At 37.4% G+C, this 26642-nt stretch overlaps 1 protein-coding gene across 1 annotated transcript in view; it reads left to right on the top strand.

Moving 5' to 3' along the window:
• The window catches only part of SLCO6A1 (solute carrier organic anion transporter family member 6A1), a 100137-nt gene that overhangs the window by 22825 nt on the left and 50670 nt on the right, over window positions 1–26642 (top strand). Inside the window, exons 5-7 of the mRNA XM_059919083.1 lie at window positions 1828–1949; window positions 2802–2914; window positions 23245–23389. Of these exons, the coding sequence (XP_059775066.1) occupies window positions 1828–1949; window positions 2802–2914; window positions 23245–23389 (380 nt within the window). The remainder of the gene's footprint in view (window positions 1–1827; window positions 1950–2801; window positions 2915–23244; window positions 23390–26642) is intronic.

Raw genomic sequence — 26642 nt, 5'->3', positions numbered from 1 at the left:
TAGGAAATTAAATAGTTGTAGCATTTAATCACTGGAGGGACAGAAGTTATTTTAAGAGTTCTGGGTCATATGGCTTCTTTTAACAATAGTAGAAAATATTCCCAGGGAAAAGGAAACATTTAATTGTGTGACTATTAAGTTCTCTCATTGAGATGAGAAAGGGGATAGCCACTATATTACAACTCCACTCAACAGTGGCCTTGAAATCAGGAGATCATTCTAGTGAGTAGAACTTCAGGCTGGTTGTCCACTTAGCATAGAAGGAGGGATGGCCTGAGGTATAAATTTATACTAATTTATGGTTGGGTAGCCAAGGACTTAGAACAAGATAAAAAAAAAATAGGTAGCCAGGAGAATATGTGGATGAAACTCTTAGAACTGGCAAATGAAAAGGGTATGTACTTTGGAAGAGGCTCTTTAATCAGCTGGACAAGATGACCCATCCTGTTAATGTTAGCCAGCCTCTCTCTTTTTTTCTAACCACCCTAATTCTTCCTCAATAAGCTCATGTGAAAAGTGGCCATGGTGACAGTAATGGTGGCTTTGCATGAGTGCAGTAACATGGACTTCTTCACACTAAGGACAATCTCTCAACAAGAATATTTACTAGGGTATGAGTAGTACTACTGCTGAGCATCCAGTTCATCAGTAGTAGAGGTCAACCCTGAATTCCCGATACGACACGTTCATTGGGAGACAAGCTGTCATCAGGTTGATTACTTTGTTATTAGGTTGGCCCTCTTTTAACATAGAGATTTGTCTTTATAGGGAAAGATACTTATCCTAGGCAGGAATTTTTCTTCTGTACTATCTTAGTCCATTTGGGCAGCTGTAACAGAAGTATTATACACTGGGCTTACAAAAACAGAAATTTACTTCTTGCAGTTCTATATGCTAGGAAGTCCAAGATCAAGGTGCTGGCAAATTCAGTGTCTGGTGAGATCTTGCTTCCTGGTGTCCTTGCTTCTCCCTGTGTCCTTACATGGATGAAGGGGCAAGAAGTCTATCTGGGGTCATTAATCACATTCATGCAGACTCTACCCTCATGACCTAATCACCTCCCAAAGGCCCCACTTCCTAATACCATTACATTGATACAAAATAATGTCACAGCTGAGAAAATCCCCCACAAAATTATGGCCTGAGCATTACTGAAGACAAAGAATGTTGAAACTGCAAAACAACTGTGAGTAAAAAGGGAAAAATCAACAAATCCCAGCAGAGGATCCTTCACATTTCCATCTCACCCTGCCCACTGCAAGGCTTTGTAGTTTGCAAAGGCCGACCAAGAAAAACCACAGGGAAGACAGAAGACAAAGTTCTATCAAAGCGTGATTAGGTATGATCACTAGACGGGTAATACACACTCAATCTGAGAGTTCAGAGAAGGGAATATAAGAAAAAGACTACCAAGTATATGTGATTTAAAGGGTCACATACCCAGATAAAGTGTTAGTTGTGCAACTTAAAGGGCCAGGCTTGTCCTAAAGAATTGGGCACATGATTTAAAGGGGCAGGAATGATTTCAAAAAAGAGATGAGATTTAGAGTGATAGTCTTCTAAATGCATAGCTTCTGTTGGAGAAACAAGTTAAAAAGGAACAAAGAACTACTCTTCGCCACCTGAATGGACAGGGGAAAAGTGGGGAAAGGAAAAAATTTAGTATCCTGCAGGATAAAAGAGAACCACATAATTGGAGAGCTTACAACCACTCAATTTCAGCAAAACAACAAATTAACAGAAAATGCTCTTTCTTTCTCTGCTTAATCATGGCTTTGTTTGTAATAAAATATACAAAGTTGAAAATTTTCATTTTCTCTATTAAAGTGTTGAAGACAGTGATGATAATGAACGCTGGCAGCAGAGTTGGTGGATTCATTTTGTTATTATTGCAGTGATTGCATGGTCTACATTAATACCATTTTCATGCTTTCCACACGGTATTCGAGGTGACTATAAAAATATAATTCATTAAATTAAAGGACAGTATATTCTTCATCCCTACCAATTCTCAGAATATGGCTGAACTGCATTTCTTTCTGTGTACATTTCATTCTGTCATGGACATACAGTGACATGTGCTAGTATTATTTGAACAAATAAAGCCGCATGTAGCCAAGTATTATTTTATTTATGTACCAGACTTTCATTAGTACATATTCTTTGCTTCTTGTCATTCCTCTTTAAAAATGCTTTATATCTAAAATTCAGAAGTTTTCTTAAAGAAAGAAGCATATTTAAACCTATTTACCTATCATGATTTAAGGCATGTGTTACCCCACAGAATTGTTATAAGATAGAGTAATAACTATTAAAATTCTTTTGGAAACACTAAAATATACATGTAACGTTAGAGAAATCAAATACTCTCCTAATGGTAGTACATTTCATTGGCACAAAATATTTTTAGTAATATCAAAGTTTGTGCTTTTATATTTTAGGGCTATGCTGTCAAATACTGTAGTCACCATATGTGGCTATTTAAGTTTTAAATTAAATTAAAAATCCATTTACTCAGTCATAAGAGCTACATTTCAAGTATTTAACAGCCACAGTACAGCTAATGGCTACAGTATTGGAGAGTACAGATATGGGAAATTTTCCTTATCACAGAATGTTCTTTAGGACAGCACTATTTTAGAAGAATGTGCCTTTTAGTTAGATTGACTTTAGCATGTTCAAAAACAGCTCACTTGCCATTTCAAGACGAACTGGGTGTATTGGGATGTGTATGTATGTTTATAATATGTGTTTTAGTTATTTGAACATGTCATAAGATTCTTTTACTTGTTAACGTACAGGCACAGCGAGGATAAAAGCCGGAGAACATAAACAGCCTCATTTGCTGGACAGAGATCAAACAAAAGATCAGGAATTTGCAGCTAGTATCAAGGATTTATTTGCTACTTTTGGGGTAAAGTAAAATATTTTACATAAACAAGCAAATTAAATTAATATTTACAATTCTTTTGTAGTGGATTTAAGAAAATAACTATAAAGTGTTCAGCTTAAATCTGAGTGGAACTTTTGAAGTCTTAATTAACCTACTCATTTTATAGGTAATGGAAAATAGGACCCATTTCACCTAAGTGGCATCACCAAGAACTTGATTAGTGTCAAAGACTGGTACCAAGTATTTTTCTTTCTTCTATTGCTTTTAATTTGACTTTTATATTATATTGAGTTTATTTTCTCCCTGCATAAATAAATAACCCATTTAATAAGATAACAGAGGGGGCTTCCCTGGTGGCACAGTGGTTAAGAATCCACCTGCCAATGCAGAGGACACGGGTTTGATCCCTGGTCCGGGAAGATCCCACATTCCGCGGGGCAACTAAGCCCATGCACCACAACCACTGAGACTGTGCTTTAGAGCCCGCGAGCCACAACTACTGAAGCCCTTGGGCTTAGAGCCTGGGCTCTGCAACAAGAGAAGCCACCGCAATGAGAAACCCACTCACCACAAAGAAGACCCAACGCAGCCAAAAGTAAATAAATTAAATAAATAAATTTTAAAAAAAGATGACAGGTATTAACATTATCTTTTTACTATATTTAAATAACTTAGAAAAGAACTTTAGAAGTTAACAAATCTTTTCAAAAACAACTTTTTTTTTTTTTTTTTCATTTAGAAATGTTTATCTTTATTTCAGAATGACCTATAGGACCTTACCCAGATAAAGGTCCTGTCAGCCCTTCTCACAGGTTATGACTGAGTTTTGCTTCTATGGACCCACCAGTCAAAGCAGCAAAACTAATGAACATCTTATTTTGTGGAAAATAATCTCATCTCAGTATCAAATGGAGAAGAACTCTTCATTTTCTGGGTGAGAAACACAGCCTACAGTACAGACATAGTGGGGTTAAAAAAACCCAACTTCTAAATAGTGATTCTATATTCAATTTAACCAATTTAACCACTTCTCCTATTCATAGCTTCATCCTTTATGTTGTCTGAAGAACTGTGTTTCTCACATGTAGGTTTTTATCAAGTCATTTTCCACAGTACTTGGCAGGTGAATTTCACACTCTTTCAGTGGAACTTTGAAGACCCTTCACAATACCATCAACTGAATTTTCCTACCTCATCTCAGAATTTTATCCCTATCTCCCCCACTTGCTCTTTCCTGGACATATTGGGTACTTTTATAATTATCTACCTTTGTAGATGCAAGTCTCTCTACTTCAAATGTTCTTCTCTCTCTTCTCCATTTGAGAAAACCACTTTGTCAAATCTTACCTTACATTCCTGGGCAAAATGAGTTTCTCTCTCCTTAATGCTTTCATAGATGTTTGTTCAAAATATCATATCATATAAATGTATATATTGGATGTGTACAGATAGTACTTTTTATTATATTAGTTTAATTCTTCTTAAAATGAATAGATTTGTTGTATAAAATCAGAAATTTTGTTTACTTGTTTTCATTCAAACACAAAAGTGTTTATTTTTTATCAAATCATGAACTCTTCCCAGTAATGGATTATATTTCATTCAGATTTTTATTTAATTCTAATTTTTACAAAATATTTCGTGTGTATATTTTAACTACTGAAATAAATTGGGTATAACTTTTTCACATTGTTAAAAATTAAAATACAATTGTTAAAGTACACTTTTCAGAAAATTTAAACATGATTTTTTTTTTTTTAAATTATTGCCAGGCAAGAAACAAAAACAAGCCAATTCCAATATTTCTTTCTTGGAAACAGAGTGCTTTGATTGCTAGTATTAGGATACAAAATAATATAATGTCCAGTTAACAGTCTTAGACTTCTGACTAACACCTGTCTGGGTGGGTAACTAGAAGATATCTTAATCTTTTTAAAAGTTTATTAGAAGGGACTTCCAGAATGTCAGAGTGAGGAGCTTAGAAATTCTTAAGCTCCAAAAAATAGTAATTGAAACTGGCAAAATTGTCAACAACCATTTCAAAACTCTGGAAATTAGGATTACACTTTGAAAATCACTGATTTATCAAAGATTTTTCTACTTACCCTAATTCTGAAAGCACAATTACAGAGCAGGTTCTGCATATGTCGTTGGCTTATAAACTTAGTTTCTGATAGGTGCCTGTCCTAGGACGAAGGAAGGTTACAAAAACCATAAATCACCTTGTGATATTCCTAACACACTGCCACGAAGTGGCCAAGAGCAAAACAGTAGTCAAAATGAAGTTTCCTTGCTTTGAGCCCACCTGGACTTTATATAAACAATAATTTGAGAAATTCTCATTTTCATTTATCAAGTACAAATTGGTGTGTAATTTAAATGGAATAACTTGTTACTCTTTTAAAAAGTTAAACTATTTTTTTTGTTACAACCTGATAGAACCATACCCATCTAATTTTTAAATGATTATAAGTTAACAGTTGTTGAACCCACCATTTAAAATGGTTCTTAAATAGTTTTGGGGACATTTATGTGCCTTAGTTGCTCTTCTATAAAATAATGGTAATAGTAGTGCATATCTTATATACATACTTAGAATTAAACATATTAATAGATGTAAGGCGCTTAGAACAGTGCCTGGTGCATAGTAGTACAATATAACGGATTGTTATTTTAGTTTTTCTTATTCATCTCTTTTTTTTTTTTTTTTTTAATGTCTGAAACATTTATATTAACATGTTTCCATACAAATAACCCAATGAAAGTTTAGTATTAGTTGTTTTGTTTGTTTTTTTATACTGCAGGTTCTTATTAGGCATCAGTTTTATACACATCAGTGTATACATGTCAATCCCAATCGCCCAATTCAGCACACCACCATCCCCACCCCACCGCAGTTTTCCCCCCTTGGTGTCCATATGTCCATTCTCTACATCTGTGTCTCAACTTCTGCCCTGCAAACTGGCTCATCTGTACCATTTTTCTAGGTTCCGCATACATGCATTAATATACGATATTTGTTTTTCTCTTTCTGACTTACTTCACTCTGTATGACAGTCTCTAGATCCATCCACGTCTCAACAAATGATTCAATTTCGTTCCTTTTTATGGCTGAGTAATATTCCATTGTATATATGTACCACAACTTCTTTATCCATTCGTCTGTTGATGGGCATTTAGGTTGCTTCCATGACCTGGCTATTGTAAATAGTGCTGCAATGAACATTCGGGTGCATGTGTTTTTTTGAATTACGGTTTTCTCTGGGTATATGCCCAGTAGTGGGATTGCTGGGTCATATGGTAATTCTATTTTTAGTTTTTTAAGGAACCTCCATATTGTTCTCCATAGTGGCTGTATCAATTTACATTCCCACCAACAGTGCAAGAGGGTTCCCTTTTCACCACACCCTCTCCAGCATTTGTTGTTTGTAGATTTTCTGATGATGCCCATTCTAACAGGAGTGAGGTGATACCTCATTGTAGTTTTGATTTGCATTTCTCTAATAATTAGTGATGTTGAGCATCTTTTCATGTGCTTCGTGGCCATCTGTATGTCTTCTTTGGAGAAATGTCTATTTAGGTCTTCTGCCCATTTTTGGATTGGGGTGTTTGTTTCTTTGATATTGAGCTGAATGAGCTGTTTATATATTTTGGAGATTAATCCTTTGTCCGTTGATTCATTTGCAAATATTTTCTCCCATTCTGAGGGTTGTCTTTTCGTCTTGTTTATGGTTTCCTTTGCTGTGCAAAAGCTTTGAAGTTTCATTAGGTCCCACTTGTTTATTTTTGTTTTTATTTCCATTACTCTAGGAGGTGGATCAAAAAAGATCTTGCTGTGATTTATGTCAAAGAGTGTTCTTCCTATGTTTTCCTCTAAGAGTTTTATAGTGTCCAGTCTTATATTTAGGTCTCTAATCCATTTTGAGTTTATTTTTGTGTATGGTGTTAGGGAGTATTCTAATTTCATTCTTTTACATGTAGCTGTCCAGTTTTCCCAGCACCACTTATTGAAGAGACTGTCTTTTCTCCATTGTATATCTTTGCCTCCTTTGTCATAGATTAGTTGACCATAGGTGCGTGGGTTAATCTCTGGGCTTTCTATCTTGTTCCATTGATCTATGTTTCTGTTTTTGTGCCAGTACCATATTGTCTTGATTACTGTAGCTTTGTAGTATAGTCTGAAGTCAGGGAGTCTGATTCCTCCAGCTCCATTTTTTTGCCTCAAGACTGCTTTGCCTATTCGGGGTCTTTTGTGTCTCCATACAAATTTTAAGATGATTTGTTCTAGCTCCGTAAAAAATGCCATTGGTAATTTGATAGGGATTGCATTGAATCTGTAGATTGCTTTGGGTAGTATACTCATTTTCACAATGTTGATTCTTCCAATCCAAGAACATGGTATATCTCTCCATCTGTTGGTATCATCTTTAATTTCTTTCATCAGTGTCTTATAGTTTTCTGCATACAGGTCTTTTGTCTCCCTAGGTAGGTTTATTCCTAGGTATTTTATTCTTTTTGTTGCAATGGTAAATGGGAGTGTTTCCATAATTTCTCTTTCAGATTTTTCATCATTAGTGTATAGGAATGCAAGAGATTTCTGTGCATTAATTTTGTATCCTGCAACTTTACCATATTCATTAATTAGCTCTAGCAGTTTTCTGGTGGCAGTTTTAGGATTCTCTATGTATAGTATCATGTCATCCGCAAACAGTGACAGTTTTACTTCTTCTTTTCCAATTTGTATTCCTTTTATTTCTTTTTCTTCTCTGATTGCCGTGGCTAGGACTTCCAAAACTATGTTGAATAATAGTGGTGAGAGTGGACATCCTTGTCTCGTTCCTGATCTTAGAGGAAATGCTTTCAGTTTTTCACCATTGAGAATGATGTTTGCTGTGGGTTTGTCATATATGGCCTTTATTATGTTGAGGTAGGTTCCCTCTATGCCCACTTTCTGGAGAGTTTTTATCAGAAATGGGTGTTGAATTTTGTCAAAAGCTTTTTCTGCATCTATTGAGATGATCATATGGTTTTTATTCTTCAATTTGTTAATATGGTGTATCACATTGATTGATTTGCGTATATTGAAGAATCCTTGCATCTCTGGGATAAATCCCACTTGATCGTGGTGTATGATCCTTTTAATGTGTTGTTGGATTCTGTTTGCTAGTATTTTGTTGAGGATTTTTGCATCTATATTCATCAGTGATATTGGTCTGTAATTTTCTTTTTTTGTAGTGTCTTTGTCTGGTTTTGGTATCAGGGTGATGGTGGCCTCATAGAATGAGTTTGGGAGTGTTCCTTCCTCTGCAATTTTTTGGAAGAGTTTGAGAAGGATGGGTGTTAGCTCTTCTCTAAATGTTTGATAGAATTCACCTGTGAAGCCATCTGGTCCTGGACTTTTGTTTGTTGGAAGATTTTTAATCACAGTTTCAATTTCATTACTTGTGATTGGTCTGTTCATATTTTCTATTTCTTCCTGGTTCAGTCTTGGAAGGTTATACCTCTCTAAGAATTTGTCCATTTCTTCCAGGTTGTCCATTTTATTGGCATAAAGTTGCTTGTAGTAGTCTCTTAGGATGCTTTGTATTTCTGCAGTGTCTGTTGTAACTTCTCCTTTTTCATTTCTGATTTTATTGATTTGAGTCCTCTCCCTCTTTTTCTTGATGAGTCTGGCTAATGGCTTATCAATTTTGTTTATCTTCTCAAAGAACCAACTTTTAGTTTTATTGATCTTTGCTATTGTTTTCTTTGTTTCTATTTCATTTATTTCTGCTCTGATCTTTATGATTTCTTTCCTTCTGCTAACTTTGGGTTTTGTTTGTTCTTCTTTCTCTAGTTTCTTTAAGTGTAAGGTTAGATTGTTTACTTGAGCTTTTTCTTGTTTCTTTAGGTAGGCTTGTATAGCTATAAACTTCCCTCTTAGAACTGCTTTTGCTGCATCCCATAGGTTTTGGGTCGTCGTGTTTTCATTGTCATTTGTCTCTAGGTATTTTTTGATTTCCTCTTTGATTTCTTCAGTGATCTCTTGGTTATTTAGTAACGTATTGTTTAGCCTCCATGTGTTTGTCCTTTTTACGTTTTTTTCCCTGTAATTCATTTCTAATCTCATAGCGTTGTGGTCAGAAAAGATGCTTGATATGATTTCAATTTTCTTAAATTTACTGAGGCTTGATTTGTGACCCAAGATGTGATCTATCTTGGAGAATGTTCCGTGCGCACTTGAGAAGAATGTGTAATCTGCTGTTTTTGGATGGAATGTCCGATATATATCAATTAAATCTATCTGGTCTATTGTGTCATTTAAAGCTTCTGTTTCCTTATTTATTTTCATTTTGGATGATCTGTCCATTGGTGTAAGTGAGGTGTTAAAGTCCCCCACTATTATTGTGTTACTGTCGATTTCCTCTTTTATAGCTGTTAGCAGTTGCCTTATGTATTGAGGTGCTCCTATGTTGGGTGCATATATATTTATAATTGTTATATCTTCTTCTTGGATTGATCCCTGGATCATTATGTAGTGTCCTTCCTTGTCTCTTGTAACATTTTTTAATTTAAAGTCTATTTTATCTGATATGAGTATAGCTACTCCAGCTTTCTTTTGATTTCCATTTGCATGGAATATCTTTTTCCATCCCATCACTTTCAGTCTGTATGTGTCCCTAGGTCTAAAGTGGGTCTCTTGTAGACAGCATATATATGGGTCTTGTTTTTGTATCCATTCAGCCAGTCTATGTCTTTTGGTTGGGGCATTTAATCCATTCACGTTTAAGGTAATTATCGATATGTATGTTCCTATGACCATTTTCTTAATTGTTTTGGGTTTGTTTTTGTAGGTCCTTTTCTTCTCTTGTGTTTCCCACTTAGAGAAGTTCCTTTAGCATTTGTTGTAGAGCTGGTTTGGTGGTGCTGAATTCTCTTAGCTTTTGCTTGTCTGTAAAGCTTTTGATTTCTCCATCAAATCTAAATGAGATCCTTGCCGGGTAGAGTAATCTTGGTTGTAGGTTCTTCCCTTTCATCACTTTAAGTATATCATGCCACTCCCTTCTGGCTTGCAGAGTTTCTGCTGAGAAATCAGCTGTTAACCTTATGGGAGTTCCCTTGTATGTTATTTGTCGTTTTTCCCTTGCTGCTTTCAATAATTTTTCTTTGTCTTTAATTTTTGCCACTTTGATTACTATGTGTCTCGGCGTGTTTCTCCTTGGGTTTATCCTGTATGGGACTCTCTGCGCTTCCTGGACTTGGGTGGCTATTTCCTTTCCCATGTTAGGGAAGTTTTCGACTATAATCTCTTCAAATATTTTCTCTGGTCCTTTCTCTCTCTCTTCTCCTTCTGGGACCCCTATAATGCGAATGTTGTTGCGTTTAATGTTGTCCCAGAGGTCTCTTAGGCTGTCTTCATTTCTTTTCATTCTTTTTTCTTTAGTCTGTTCCGCAGCAGTGAATTCCATCATTCTGTCTTCCAGGTCACTTATCCGTTCTTCTGCCTCAGTTATTCTGCTATTGATTCCTTCTAGTGTAGTTTTCATTTCAGTTATTGTATTGGTCATCTCTGTTTGTTTGTTCTTTAATTCTTCTAGGTCTTTGTTAATCATTTCTTGCATCTTCTCAATCTTTGCCTCCATTCTTATTCCAAGGTCCTGGATCATCTTCACTATCATTATTCTGAATTCTTTTTCTGGAAGGTTGCCTATCTCCACTTCATTTAGTTGTTTTTCTGGGGTTTTTTCTTGTTCCTTCATCTGGTACATAGCCCTCTGCCTTTTCATCTTCTCTATCTTTCTGTAACTGTGGTTTTTGGTCCACAGGCTGCAGGATTATAGTTTTTCTTGCTTCTGTTGTCTGCCCTCTGGTGGTTGAGGCTATCTAAGAGGCTTGATGGGAGGCTCTCTTATTCATCTCTTTTTAATTGTGTAGTGTCACTGTGTTTGGTATTTGTATGGTCAGGCCACTCAAGGTGGTTGTTCTCTGGCTCTCTGTACATTCCTGTGCTCTACCAGTGCCTGCTTCACCTAAACCCTACTCACCTGACTGACCTTTCTACACACTTGCCCCAGGCCCAGCTAGTGATTGTTCTTATCAAAGGGGTGGTGAGGGGCATGCCGCTCTGCTAGTTTCCATGGTAACCTGGTGAGCCAACCTGACTCCCCCTATAACTGGCAGTCCCCGCCCCTCCTCCCCACCCCCGCACCCCCCAGCAAAGCCTGCTACCATGTCTTGTCTGCTGGTCTGCTGCACACGATGAGATGTTGCTCCAGGACCTTGCCTCAGACATGTAAGCTCCCCCATCCATTAAACCATTGATGTCTCTGTCACTGACTCCAGGCTCTTTCTTCAGTCTTAAAGCTGGGCAGGCACTGGCCTTATAGGCTTGTGGGGTGCAGCCCAACAGTATTAAAGATAAACTAGTAACTAATATCCATGCCTTTATGGAACTTATGGGTCTCAGATTTAAAAAAAAAACCCACAGATTAAAAACAACTGATTAACAACTGAGTAGAGAAGATTGTGTGAAACCTGTTTTAGATGAGGGGTAAAGAAGGCTTCACTGAACAGGGAGCCTTTAAATGGAGGAACCTAAAGCATGAGAAGGAGTTAACCATGTGAAGAATGGTCGTTAAGAAAATTCCAAGCACAAGGTACACATGTGGAAAGACCTTGAGGAAGCAAAGATTTGGGTATGTTTAGTTTAGAGAAGACCTTTGTGTTGGAGCATAGTTACTTGGTGGGGAGAGTGATAGAATGATAGGTTGGAGAGACATTCAGGGGCTAACTCATGTCTTTGTGGGACAGGGTAAGAACTTTAGATTTTATTTTTAATGCAATAGGAAGTCACTAGTTTAAGTAGGGGAATAATATGAACATAATATAAATTTTGTTTTAGGAACTTTTAAACTTTGTGTAAAAAATGGATTAGAGTGGATTAAGAATTGAAAAGTCAGTACAATTTGAGTGTTGTTTCAGGAAGTTTTCCTTATGTGCCATAAAAAGTTGAATTTTTTATTCAGCTGTAGCATATGAGGACTCAATTTCAGGAGCCAATTAAAGAACCACTTGGCATTCATAAAATTCAGGGCTACTGATAATAATTTATGTAGGAAGAAAAAAATAGGCGTTCTAGGAAGCAACATGATCTGAGCTTCTGGAGCCATTACAAAGAAAGAAAAATAAAAAGCCTAAAATATGGGAAGCAAATGTTCTAAAATCCAGGTACCTTATAGACATGTAATGTTAAGATTCAATAGAAAAGCCCATGCATCTAGGCTCTTGCCTTTAACATTATAGCAGGCTTGAGTTTCAGAAAGAAAACAGATAACGGGCCTACTAGATTTTAAAAATTTGCAGTGTTTGCTTTCTTTCATAGTTTAGCACCTGCCAAAGATGAGTTTCTTAGTAGAACATATCTGTTAAGCCATGTTGGTGAAATTAAAGTAGAGCATGTCTTCCCTGATGATGCTTGTGTTTACTTGTGAGTCAGTCAAGCAATGAAGATTATAAAGGAATTCATGTAAGCAAGAGCAGATTTGTGCAGTGAGTAATGGTTATAATCTCTCATCAAGTAAGGGCTAGAGATTCTATGACTTTCTGGTAATGAGTAGAAGGTAGAACTAATTGTGAGTTTATGCTTCTCTGTGATAGATCTAATAGGCAGAGAGATTTTCCTTGTTAGGGTCTGTTACTTTCACCTAAGCCCAAAAGTCAGGTCGCACACTAGAGACTGACCACCAGAGAGTAGCATCCTAGTTTCCTTGGTGAAAAGCCTTAGAGAGAGCCAGCTATAGCCTTCTCTTTGTGTCCCACATATATATTCAAGAGTTAAGAAGGCTAATGGTGAATCAGGTCTCCCCTTATCCATAGGTTCTGATCTGTTAGCAGGCCTAACTACTAGTAGGACCACCCAGTGGAGACAGTATATAGCATTTACTACTGTTGAGACCTTATACTGATACAAGTATTTCTTTGATTCTGAGATACGCTTTTTTCCCCTTGACATTTTAACATCTTTGAAATTGGTAGGATCTTAAACTGATGGAATCTTGAAATAGCTGTAAGTCAGAATGTAATTGTGACATAGTAGATATTGCCTGATATAGCAAACTTGGTCATGACTATTCATATTATTATTACTTTGAGTTATATACATTAGTGGTGCTGTCCATATTGAAAGAAACTTCTCTTTAACTCTTCAAAAAGCTAATGCAATATTTAAGCATTGAATTTTAAAGTTAATATATATGTAGAAAGACAGAAACAGCAACAGGATATAATTTTTGATACTAGTAAAGCAAATACTTGCTGTTGTAGGAATGATCACTAGTTCACATTTTCTTGCAAAGAAATGGCCAAGTGTTTTGTGGGACTAAAGTAAAGAATTCCCACAAGTAGAGATAGCTTTATTGTTCTTTTATTGAGATATCTGCAAAAGGATTGCCTCCCACATGCCAAGTTGTGTAGCTGAGTCAGGAAAAATTGGCATTATTTGCAAATGATCTGGATGATAATGGGTTAATATCCAAAATATATAAATACCTCAGAAAACTCAGAAAAATTGACATTATATCTTCTTAATAGATATAATGTATTTCAAAAGCTGGTTAGACTGCAATCTGAGTAACGTAGGACTTTCCTTAAGGCATTGTACCATAATGTGAGTGGTAGTGATTTTTTTTACTTAGAAGTACATAAAATTATGGTGTCTCTTACAGTAGATGGCATTGGCATTTTAGATTCAATGAAATATGGTATTTCAACCTTTCTGAGCCTCACTTTCTTCAGCCAAGAAATTGGTACAATAACGGTGCCTTCCTCATAGGAATGTAAAGTGTACAGATCAGTGCATAGCCCATAGTAAAAACTCAATAAATGCATAAATAATATGAATTGAGATATTGAGATATTTCTGATTTTAGATTAGGGAAGGAAAATGCACAAAAAAATTAGGGGAAAATGTCATGACAAGATTTTCCTTTATCTTGATAAGAAATGTGGGTTATCAACTATAAAATAAGAAAATTAAAAAGACTAGTGTGAGGAACTTCATTTCCTAAGGCCTATTGTCTTTCTCCTCTATTAATCCTGTAGTTCAGTACCTCCTGGTTCATGACACTTAGTTGGTATTGTTTGCTTGAAGTCCAATGACTGTTTAGAAGCTCCTGATATAAGGACTAATGGAAAACCATTCCAGCAAACAGATCATTCCAGCCAGTAAAATATATCACCATCATTATAAGACTTACTAATAGTTGGTTGAAATACACACCTCCTGATTTTCTACACATAGTTTTTGGTTTTTTTTTAAAGTCTTCTTTACTTGTCATGAGTTTTTAATAAAGGGAGCCAGAGAAGTGGGTATTTTTAAATGGATTCTCCCTACTATTACTGTATTTCTTGCTTGGTGTGATATATTTTAGAAAATTCAACAAGTAAGGAAAGAAAAGAGTTTTATTAAAATGTCAGTAAAGATAATTTTTATAGCTTATTATTTTTATTGAAATGTAGTTGATTTACAATATTATATGGTTTCAAGTGTACAGCATAGTGATCTAATACTTTTATAGATTATATGCCATTTGAAGTTATCATAAAATATTGGCTATATTCCCTGTGCTATATAATATATTCTTGTAACTTATTTATTATATACATAGTAGTTTGTACCTCTTTATTTGCTACCCCCTCTTGCCCCTCCCCCTTTCTCCTCCCCACTGGTAATCACTAGTTTGTTCTATCTGTAAGCCTGCTTCTGTTATGTTATATTCATTTGTTTGTTTTAGTTTTTATATTGCATATGTAAGTGATACCATACAGTGTTTGTCCTTCTCTGTCTGACTTATTTTACTAAGCATAATATCCCCCAGGCCCATCCATGTTGTTGCAGAAGGCAAAACTTTGTTGATTTTTTTTTTTTTTTAAATTAATTAATTTATTTTTGGCTGTGTTGGGTCTTCGTTTCTGTGCGAGGGCTTTCTTTAGTTGTGGCAAGCGGGGGCCACTCTTCATCGCGGCGCGCGGGCCTCTCACTATCACGGCCTCTCTTGTTGCGGAGCACAAGCTCCAGACGCGCAGGCTCAGTTGTTGTGGCTCACGGGCCTAGTTGCTCCGCGGCGTGTGGGATCTTCCCAGACCAGGGCTCAAACCCGTGTCCCCTGCATTAGCAGGCAGATTCTCAACCACTGTGCCACCAGGGAAGCCCTAGGGTCAGTTTAGTATTCACGATTTCTTTTTGTTTTTTTCTGTCTAAAAAGTTCTTTAACTCCCCCCAAATCTGAATGATAACCCTGCTGGGTAGAGTATCCTAGGTTGTAGGTTTTTCCCTTTTAGCAGTTTAAATATATCATGCCACTCCCTTATGGCCTGCAAAGTTTCTGCAGAAAAATCACTGATAGATCTATGGGGGCTCCCTTGTACACGACTCTTTATTTTTCTCTTGCTGGTCTTTAGAATTCTCTCTTTATCTTTAACTTCTGCCATTTTAATTATTGTACGTCTTGGTGTAGATATCTTTGGGTTCATCTCTTTTGGGGCTTTCTGTGTTTCCTGTACCTGGATATCTGTTTCCTTCTTCAGGTTCAGGATGTTTCCAGCCATAATTTCATCAAATACATTTTCAACCCCTTTCTCTCTCTCTTCTCCTTCTAGGACTCCTGTAATGCAAATGATAGTATGCTTGATGAAATCTCAGAGGTCCCTTAAACTGTCCTCATTTTTAAAATTTGTTTTTCTTTTTACTGTTCTGATTGGGTGATTTCCATCATTCTATCTTCTAGATCACTTAGGCATTCTTTTGTATGCCCTAGTCTGCTGTTAACTCCTTGTAGTGTGTTTTTCATTTCAGTTCTCGTATTCAGCTCTGATTCTTTTTATAATTTATTTACTTATTTATTTATTTGGCTGTGTTGTGTCTTCGTTTCTGTGCGAGGGCTTCCTCCAGTTGCGGCAAGCAGGGGCCACTCCTCATTGCGGTGCGCGGGCCTCCCACTATCGCGGCCTCTCTTGTTGCGGAGCACAGGCTCCAGATGCGCAGGCTCAGTAATTGTGGCTCACGGGCCCAGCCGCTCCGCGGCATGTGGGATCCTCCCGGACCAGGGCTCGAACCCGTGTCCCCTGCATTAGCAGGCAGATTCCCAACCACTGCGCCACCAGGGAAGCCCTGATTCTTTTTATACTTTCAATTTCCTTGTTGAAATTCTCACTGTGTTCATCTATTCTTTTCTCAAGTTCAGTTAGCATTCTTATTACTAATGCTTTGAAATCTTTATCTGGTAAATTATTTATTTCTGTTTCATTAATTATTTTTTCAGAGTTTTTTTCTTGTTATTTCATTTGAAACAAATTCTTTTGTCTTCTCGTTTTGTTTAACTTTCTCTTGAATGTCTATGAAATTAGGTAAAACAGTTAACTCTCCCAGTCTTGCAAGGGTGTCCTTGTGTGGGAGCATCCCTGTGCAGTCTGTGTGTTCCCAGTGCCTTTGGTGGGAGAGCTGGATCTAAAGTGTGCATGGGTCATGTATTTTGCCAGGGTACACTGGCAGCTATCACCTTGGTGGGAGGTGGGGCTGGAGATAGCATGGCGAGAGCCAGTCAGGGGTGAGCCAGGGCTTCTCCTATGCTCAGTGGCCATCCTCACACTATCTGGGGTGAGATTGTGTCCTGAGGTGCTGGAGGAGAAGCTCTGAGAATTGGGTCTGAGCTGGTTCTGTTCCCTGTAGGTGTGTGCTCTCCCCCTTCCCTGCAATGGCACCTTCGCCCTAGAGGGTAGTAGTGCTGAAGCAAGAGGGGCCAGAGCAGGTGCCCAGTGTGGGCCAGGGCATGTGCCAAGGTGGTCTCTGCACATCAGTCAGTGTTCCAGACAGCTCCCGATCCACCAACTTCCATGAGTATCAGTCATGGCTACCCTCACCCCATTCAGATGCAGTGCTGGGTCCAAGTCGGCTATGTCCTCACCAAGTGTGCACTGTCCAAGACAGTGGTAACCTTCACCCTAGTGGGGAACTGCGCTGGAGCTAAAGGGGCTGGGGTACTCGCTGGGGTGGTGATAGGAAACCAGCCAGAGCCCCAGGCAGTTTCAGTCTGCTTCCACCATCTTTTTTGGGGCGTGAACAAGCATGTGCACACTCTTTACGAGTAGAGTCTCAGTTTCTTACAGCTCTCATGTAAGTTCCACTGGTCTTCTAACCAGCTATGAGGACTTGTCTTCCCACTATCAAATACCAGGGCTGGGATACTCAATATTTGGTTCAAATCCCTCACTCTCCAGGGAGGCTCTCTGAGCCCATAATAATCTCTCTCCTCTTCTCTGTCCCCTCCTAGGAGTGTAAGTCCCGACCTAATCATTCTCCTCCCTTCCTACTTGATTCTGTGTGGATAGTTCTTTACAGCCTTGGTTGTAGAAGAGTCTTTCTGCCAGTCTCCAGTTGTTTTCAGTGAGAATTTTTCCACATGTAGATGTATTTTTTGATGTGTTTGTGGGGGGGATGTGAACCCAGTGTCCTCCTGCTCTGCTATCTTGATCTCTTCCCCAATTTTTATACTTTTAAAATAGATAAAATAGACATAAGTAAAATAAAAGATAAAAAGCTAGAAGAGACAAAATATTTAACATTTTTATAAAGTTATAATGTACATGAGGTGAAAAGTTGTAACTGTAAAAGTAAATGGGATTAAGCTTGAAGAAAAGAAAGTAGAACAGTGAATAAATTTAATATCTATTTAGCTATAGCTATAAAAATATAATGGACTAGAAACATATTTTAAAACAACAAAAACATAACACTTGGAAGTGAGGGAAATAAATCATGAAAAAGAAAAATTAATGAAATTAACACTCGCTGCAAGCATGTAAGGAATAAAATTTCATAGGGGAAAAGCTCCTTTTAAATGTGTGGAGCAGAGAGATCAACACGTTCACCCTCCTTTTCTTCATCTCATGCTTGTCTCATCCCTTATTACCCAGGAAGACATTTACATACCAGGACTCCAATGAACAAAGAAGTGTCAATGAGTATTATAATATGAAAGAACTTTGTGACTATAAAGGACCAAATGAATATGAGGTATTCTTCATTGCTTGTGTGACTGCTGATAGATGACAGACTATATCAAAGAAGATAGTGTCCAAATTATTTAGATATTTTGGTAGTCAAATATTGGTAGTCAAAATATTGACTTTCCTTTGAAGGCAAATTAATTACTATTGTAGAAAACATAATCAAATATATCACTTGTATTTATGTCAGGACATTATATACTGGTTTTAATCTAGAGTTGTCTGCTAGGTTTTACTTAAAATAAATTGGTGTTCATGGAAGCAGACTAGGTAAGATTCCAGCATGGGAAGCTGAAACATTTTTAAACATGCTATAAGCAAAAAGATAACCATTACTTATTTTCTATGGCAAATTATAGCTGTGTACCATAAAGAATCAAGACCAGAGCAGGTGAGAAGTTAAATAATCAGGTAAGACGCTTGAGAAGTTAAAAATTTATTGGTGTCCTCCTCAACTTACGTTTTCCTTCTATTTGTCCATAGACACCAAGGCCTTTTTTACTGGCAGGATCAGTGTCTCCCATCATGCAACCTGGATTAGGGTAGGAAGTAGATTAATGCTTCTACCTCCTGAAGGAAAAAACTTCCAGAATTAATTGTGACATCATATGACCCATCTTCAGGAACTGTTTCCTCTCTGCAACATTCCTCTACAGCGATTTCTTCATTAACATTTGTATCCCACTGCTACTTGATCCCTCTCCTGAACCTCAGCCTACTTTTCTGAGGCCTCTATACCTAATACTTTATATTTTGTTGGTCCTGCTCTTGTTTCAGACTCCAACTAAGTAAGCACATATAGAAGTACCTAACTTAGTTTGAAGTTCCAGACCAGCATGAGCCTCCTCTGGTGTAGTAAAGACCCTAGTTGTTGGCAGACTCTGTGATGGACTAGGGCTAAGATCCACAGTACTGCAAGATATGGCTGTTGCACAGAACTGTCTCCTACTGTGCGGAACTAATTCAGTTTCTCCCTTTGTGTATCAACAACTACCAGAATTAAGCCTAATTTTGCTACATGAAACCACTTGGATACCGATTTGTATATCTGGCCTGCTTCTTTGACTCCTGTATTTTATATCTAAGAAAAGAAATGGGTTGATTTTTTTTAAGCAGGATCACCTGGAAGAGAATCCATGGTATTCTGAGTATTTGCTATGCTCACAGTCCCTTTCTGAATAAAGTGCCCAGAAGTGTTTCCTTGTGCATTAGTTGCCTTGCTCTGTATGATATATTCCAAATGTCCTAGCCAAAAGTAGATCTGGGATCAGCACTTGAGTCCAAGACAGTAATCTTTAGATTTCCCCAAAACCTATTAAGTATCATATCTTGAGCACAATGACCAACAGAGACACCTTGCTGTAAACTAATCTAGTCAGTTCCTCTCTCTTGGGGAGTATATACATAGGAGATAGAGAGGGAAACTCAAGCAACATAGCTTTGGTAAATTGACATAGAGAAAATGAATGAGCAAAGACCATTGAGATAAAGAAGAAAATGGAGAGAGAATAGTCAGTAGCCAAAATAGAAGCAGACATAGACACAATAAGCTGACAGAAAGAAACTGAATATTTGGGCCTTTGAAGCAATCAAGATAAAGCAATGGAACTCCCACTACTAAGCAGACAAGATAGGCTGCCATCTTATTCTGAATGATGGTTCTATTTCTTTACGAGCGCTGAATTGTTTAGCTACTGAGAGAGTGTTTGGGCTTTCTTACTTTCTGTGTAACATTATGATAAGCTGCATCAACTGAATTAGCCACTGAGTCTGTTCATTTTAATCCTAAACAGCATAAACAGAAAAATTATCTCATGCATTGGTTCTCAGATTAACATCATCATCATCATTTGGGAATTTGTTAAAAACGTGAATTCTTAGGCCCCATTCCAGACCTACTGAATCAGAAACTCTGGAAGTAGGACCTGGCAATATATGTTTTATAACTGCCCTCCAAATGATTTAAGGCTAACTCAAGTTTACAAACAACAAATTTAGTAATCTCATGTGATTACTCTTATTTTATAAATTATGAAACTGATGTATATTCTTTACTGGGCACCTACTATGTGCCAGAAATTATATAAATTATTACATATATGCAATTCTCATAATTACCATAAATATAGGTATTATCATTTCTACTTTACAGATGATGAACCAGTAATTTAAAGAGGATGAGTAACTTTTCCAAAGACATGTATGTCTTTGGACACACACACACACACACACACACACACACACACATATATACAGGTGGCCGAATTGAGGTTAAGAATATAAGAATACCTCATGTATTTTACTCTCAGGCCATTGCTCTATCTACTATTACATAATACTTGCTGAAAATGAGATATGTAGAGATTGTGATTTGCTTATTGTTACTCCAAAAATCAGTTGCAGAGCCAAGACAAAAAACCAGATTTTCTGTTTCTTGTTTTGCTTGTTATATCTAATACAGACTTCCATTTCATACAGAATCATGGAATATTGCTATAACTTTCATTAGAATAAGGACTGTGCTTAATATTCAATTCTCAATAATTATTATGAATAAATCAACATTTGTGAACTAGAAGGACCTATAAAAGAGGTATAATCCACTAATTGAGCAGTATCTGAATGTGCAACATAAGAAATATAAAATTTTAAAAAATAAAATAAAATATTCAAATAAGACTATTCATAAATAATTATCTATGTTTAAAATTAGATAAAGTAAAAAGTAATCACAAAACTATGAATAATTCAGAACTACTCAAGAACTTCATGAAAAAATTTAAAACTCATGTAACAGTATTAGAGGAGACTAGGATAAGTTGAGAGATATACAATTTAATGGATAAAATGACAACTTTCATATATGTGATTTCTTTCTCAAATAATCTATGGATTCAATGTGATGTAATCACTATGGCAACAATTTTATTTTTTTAGTAAATGACAAATTGATTCTAAAATTATTATGGCAGAATAAGGGCATGAATAGGTAAAACGAAGAGTGTTGATCCTCGTACACATTAAGACAGGCTATAAAGCCTTAGCAGTGAAAAAAAAAAAGGTAGCATTTTCTCAGTACAGATAAATAGGCCAGTGGAACAGAATAAAGAACACAGCTACAGATTAATGTATCTAAGAACTTGTCATATGATAGAAGAGGCACTTCAAGGATAATTGTTCGATAGGTGTGATGACTAACTTTGTTCTCTATTTGGTGAAATGAAGTTGGCTCTCTACTTAATGTTATGCAAAAAGGTGATTTCTAGGTTAATAGAATGTGACTAGAAAAAACAACAAAGTTAATGTTTAAAATGAAAGAAATACCTTGTGACATAGAGGTAGGAAAAGGTTAGACAAGATTCCCAATAGCGTCAAATATGGGCTTATAATTTATGGATTAGATTACATTAAGTCAAAGATTTCTATTCAATGAAGGAAGCTATAAACAGTTGTAAAAGGTGGGCGACAGATACCTAAATCCAACAAGAGATTAATATTTAGAATAAACAAGGAATTCTTGGAAAATCTACACAAGGATATCAGGAAGCCTAATAAACACACAAATAGCCAGTTCATACACACAAAATAGTCCTAAATAGCTAAGAATTATATCAAGAAATGCTCAGTTGTATTGGAAATTAGGGAAATACAAAATATAGCATTGTAATAATATACATTCATCAGCATGGAAAAATTTTGAAAGCCAGCCAATATTAAAGTGTTCGTGATTATGTGGGGTGTGCCAGTTATTATTGCTACATGACAAACCTCCCCAAAACTTAGTGGCTTAAAATACTAGAGCATCCGTTTTGCTCATGATGCTGTGATTTGTGCAGGGCTTACTCTTCTCAGCTCTACTTGTGGTCAGTTGTAGTGAACTAAGTCTGGGGGATGGAGTCATCTGAAGACTTGTTCACTCAGATATTAGCTTTTGATCCTGGCTCTTTGCTGGAATGCCCACACATCGTCTCTCCATCTGGCCTGGGCTTTCTCATAACATGGTAACCAAGTTCCAAGGCCAGAGTCCTGAGAGAGTGAGAGTTCCCAGCAGAAGTCATATTATCCTTTTATGACCCAACCTCAGAAGTCATGCAGCATTACTTGCTTTGCTGAGGCGGTCGTAAAGCCCTTTCAAAGTTCAATGCCTCTTTCTTGGAGAATAGCAAAGTTCTGGAAGGGGATGTGAAGTCAGAAATATTGATCTGGGCCTCCCTGGTGGCGCAGTGGTTGAGAGTCTGCCTGCCGATGCGAGGGACACGGGTTCGAGCCCTGGTCTGGGAGGATCCCACATGCTGCGGAGCGACTAGTCCCGTAAGCCACAATTGCTGAGCCTGCGCGTCTGGAGTCTGTGCGTCTGGAGCCTGTGCTCCGCAACAAGAGAGGCCGCGATAGTGAGAGGCCCGTGCACCGCGATGAAGAGTGGCCCCCGCTTGCTGCAACTAGAGAGAGCCCTCGCACAGAAACGAAGACCCGACACAACCATAAATAAATAAATAAAATAAAAAAAAAGAAATATTGATCTGATGAATTTTAGAAAATATCAGTTGCTACATGAAGAAAATGGAACTATCTTATATTATGGTGGGAATATAAACTGATAATTCTGGAGAAAAGATTTGGAGAAATAATGGAATGAAGTACACCAAATTCCAATGCCCTAGCAATCCCTTTCTAGGATATGTACTTCCAAAGACACTCTATCCTATTTCCTTAAGGGTTGCACAGGGATGTTTAATGTAGCCTTGTTTGTGCCAGTAGGAAGTTGAAGTCAGCCTAAGCATTTAACCCTATGGGAGTGGATAAATATTGTGGAATTACACTATGTAATGTTAAATAGCACTCAGAAGATGAATTCGATGAATATGCAGAAAATGATTAGATTTTAGAAATTGTGTTTAGGGCTAGAAAAAGAAATTTTAAGTTTGTTAAAAAATATATACAAATATAAAACACCACTAAATAGTTTCAAAGATATATACATATCTAGGAAATCCAGAAATTAGTTTGAAGGTTAATGTTTTAGTTCTAGCAGTTCTAGCAAACTGCCAGATCCCCAAATAAAAATTATCGGTGGTATGGAGATCAAATAACAAATAAAAATGGTTAAAACACTACATGTCTTTTATGGTATGTGTATATTGGTGAATTTTAAATTTATATTTCAATTTTTATATACATATATATGTATTTTCAGTTAAGACTGAAAAAGCTAAACTTTTTGTGGATTGGTCATTAACATGTGAGTGGGTATATCTATTCCTCTTTACCTAACAAAATAAAGTAATTCATATGTAACATTTCTATTTCAGATTCTGATCAAGAATCCAATGTTTGTGTACCTATCCCTGTCCAGAGCTTCAGAATCTTTAGTTATGATTGGAGCATCTGAATTTTTGCCTATATACATAGAAAATCAGTTTATATTAACACCCAGTGAAGCAACTACACTTGCAGGTAGACATTTCCACTCGTACTCGTTATGAAATTTTTATGTAAAGTTTTCTTATATGTATTTATGAACTATTTCAAATAAGCAGAAAGTAGAAGGAGTAGTAGCATTTGCTTAAACTTTAAATATCTAAGTACTTCTTGCTGAAATTTTTAAAATATGAGCACTTTGCCATCATTGCATCAATAGTTTTTTGGTTTTTTTTTGTTTTTGTTTTTTTAAATTTATTTATTTATTTATGGCTGTGTTGGGTCTTCGTTTCTGTGCGAGGGCTTTCTCTAGTTGTGGCAAGCGGGGGCCACTCTTCATCGCGGTGCGCGGGCCTCTCACTATCGCGGCCTCTCTTGTTGCGGAGCACAGGCTCCAGACGCGCAGGCTCAGTAGTCGTGGCTCACGGGCCCAGCCGCTCCGCGGCACGTGGAATCCTCCCAGACCAGGGCTCGAACCCGTGTCCCCTGCATTGGCAGGCAGACTCTCAACCACTGCGCCACCAGGGAAGCCCATCAATAGTTTTTAACACATAAAACCTTGTAAGACTTATGTACCTCTTCTTTTTTTTTATAAATTTATTTATTTATTTTTGGCTGTGTTGGGTCTTCGTTGCTGTGCGAGGGCTTTCCCCAGTTGCGGCAAGCGGGGGCCACTCCTCATCGCGGTGCGCGGGCCTCTGACTGTCGCGGCCTCTCTTGTTGTGGAGCACAGGCTCCAGACGCGCAGGCTCAGTAACTGTGGCTCACGGGCCCAGCCGCTCCGCGGCACGTGGGACCTTCCCAGACCAGGGCTCGAACCCGTGTCCCCCGCACTGGCAGGCGGACTCTCAACCACTGCGCCACCAGGGAAGCGCCTGTACCTCTTCTTTATCCCATTTCTCTCCCTCCCTCCCCATAGGTAACAACTCTTCTAAAGTTAGAGTTCATCCTTCTCTCACATTTATATATTTTTACCTCTTATGTACCTATTTACATACAATCTGTTTCTAAAATTCATATATCATTTTGTATGTACTCTTCTGTCACTTTCATCTGAAATTATGAGCATCGATTCATGTTGATCTCTATTTAGTGCATTTTAACAGTGCTGTGGGATTCTATTTTATGAATACTGTTTATTTATCCATATTATATAAAAGGATATGAAGTTGCCCCCAACTTTTTCACTTTTCCAAACAGTGCAGTAACAAATAGACTTGTACATGTCTTCTTGTGAACATTTGTAAAAGTTGATCTATATTTAGACATTGAAGAGGCATTGCTATTGTGTACATCAATTTTACTAGATATTGAGAATTGGCTCTCCAAAAGAGGTTGCAAATGGAACTAAATGTTTTAAGGTTCCAGCATTAATGGAAAGATGGTAAATGTGATCATTTATTTTATGCTATAAAAAGTCAGAGATGCATACTGTAACTTGCAGGTAACCAGTAAAAGAATAGTAAATGAGTATATTTATTTGAAAATTTTTACTAATAATTTAAAAAAATAAGAAAGGAAAAAAAGAAGGAACATAAAACATGTGGGCCAAATAAAAAACAAATGTTAAGGTATGCAAAAACATTGACTATCAGCCTATTATTGAGTAGATTTTGTGATAAAGGGCACACCATTGTCAGACTGTGCATAGTCCAAAAGCCAAACATGACACAGTTTCAGGGGCCATGACAGATTTTTCCACAGGTATACCACATTGTTTGACACTCTGATTAATCTAATTAATAGAGATAGGGACTAAACCCATTCAATTTGTTTCATAGAGTATTTAATTAAGGCTCATATCAACAGGACTCCAAAGAACAGGATAAGGCCACTTGCAGTATTGGCCTCAATCATGCTGGCAAATTCCTGGACCAAGCCAGCTGAACAAATTTCTTGGCCCTCAGGGTCTACCTTAGAAAGCAAGATGGCTTTCTCCTAAAGTTTCCGTATTGACCTTTCCACTTAGCCTGAGGTATTAATCCAAGCATAACAGAATGCATTAGCAATTGCATATATTTTACCCTGGCCTGCAAGGATGAAGTTTTGGGCAATTCTGTCATCCATAACAATGCTGATCAGTGACTGAGGCTGACCAGAGTGCTTTCCAGGGATGAGGTGTCATTGATTATTTCAACTAAAATTAGGGACAAATTTTGTACCACCTTTTCTAGTTGGATTACTCTTAGAGTAATAAAGATAACTGCCCTCAGGGTACATATAAATAATGTATCAGTAGTCCCTCTGGAAATCTTCCCTGAGTAACCAAAAGTAAGTGCATTTAAAAGAGATTTCCACTGTCTACTGAGGGCTACTGGTGATCTACTGGTGGTGTTTCTTTAATCATTTGAAGATCTCTGTGACCCACCCCCATGGCTTGAACACACCAATTCCAGTTGACAAGTAAGGCTTGTCAAATGGTTAGTGGTGAGTCTATTTTGGTTCATCTCAAACTGAGAATATCAGTCCACAGAATCACAAAGTCTCTGTGGGTCAGAGCTTTGGTTGTGACAAGGGACCAGCAGTAAGCTAAGAATTGCTTTTAAATGTACCTGTTTCAGGGAGTCAGTGAGTCCTATACAACCAACGATGCTTCTGAGTGGGGACTTCCTCCCTTTTCCATAGACTCCAGCAAACAAAATCATCAGTCATGGAGCCTTGAAGCTCAAATAGGTCATTAGGTTTGTGGTACCTCAAAGTAGGGAGCATACCACAGCTTGCGGATTGGCATCCAGTGCAGGCCTCTGGGTTAGCTGGTATACAAGACCAAAGAGAATGCCCAAGTGAATCGGCTACTGTCTCTAATACTCAAGAATCCAAAGTGATGCTAGGCTGGCTTTTGGTTGGGGGAAGGGAGACAATTTTTCCTTAACTTCCAGAGTGATAGAGCATTGTGATTTTGTCTGCAGAATCCCCCCAAAACTCGATGAGCAGACTTCTGGATTTTGTTAGGCTTGATCAGTCACCCTTGCTGGTGATGGTGTGCTAATACCAGAGTCAGAGCCATTGAGTCAGGCTTCTGACCCTACAGCCAACTGAATAGCATCTATCACTGAAAGCTTTGGGCATCATAGTGTAGTGGTAGTCACAGTAAATCCTGACCTGCCCCCTTGTAGTAAATGGAAGAGGAATTTAGGTACTCCTGAGGGAATACTGCAAATGTATATTTGTGGCCTTGTAGCATGAATGAGAATTAGTCTTTTTCTTTGGGTACTAGAGGGATGCAAAAGAAGACTTTGGCAATGTCCAGGACAGCGTATCCAGTGCCATCGGTCTGTGCCAAAAATTT

Source organism: Balaenoptera ricei, chromosome 3 (genome assembly GCF_028023285.1).
Source record: "Balaenoptera ricei isolate mBalRic1 chromosome 3, mBalRic1.hap2, whole genome shotgun sequence".
In the NCBI taxonomy this organism is placed as follows: domain Eukaryota; kingdom Metazoa; phylum Chordata; class Mammalia; order Artiodactyla; family Balaenopteridae; genus Balaenoptera; species Balaenoptera ricei.
Note: the sequence above shows the minus strand (reverse complement) of the source record. Positions and strands in the feature narration are given on the sequence as shown.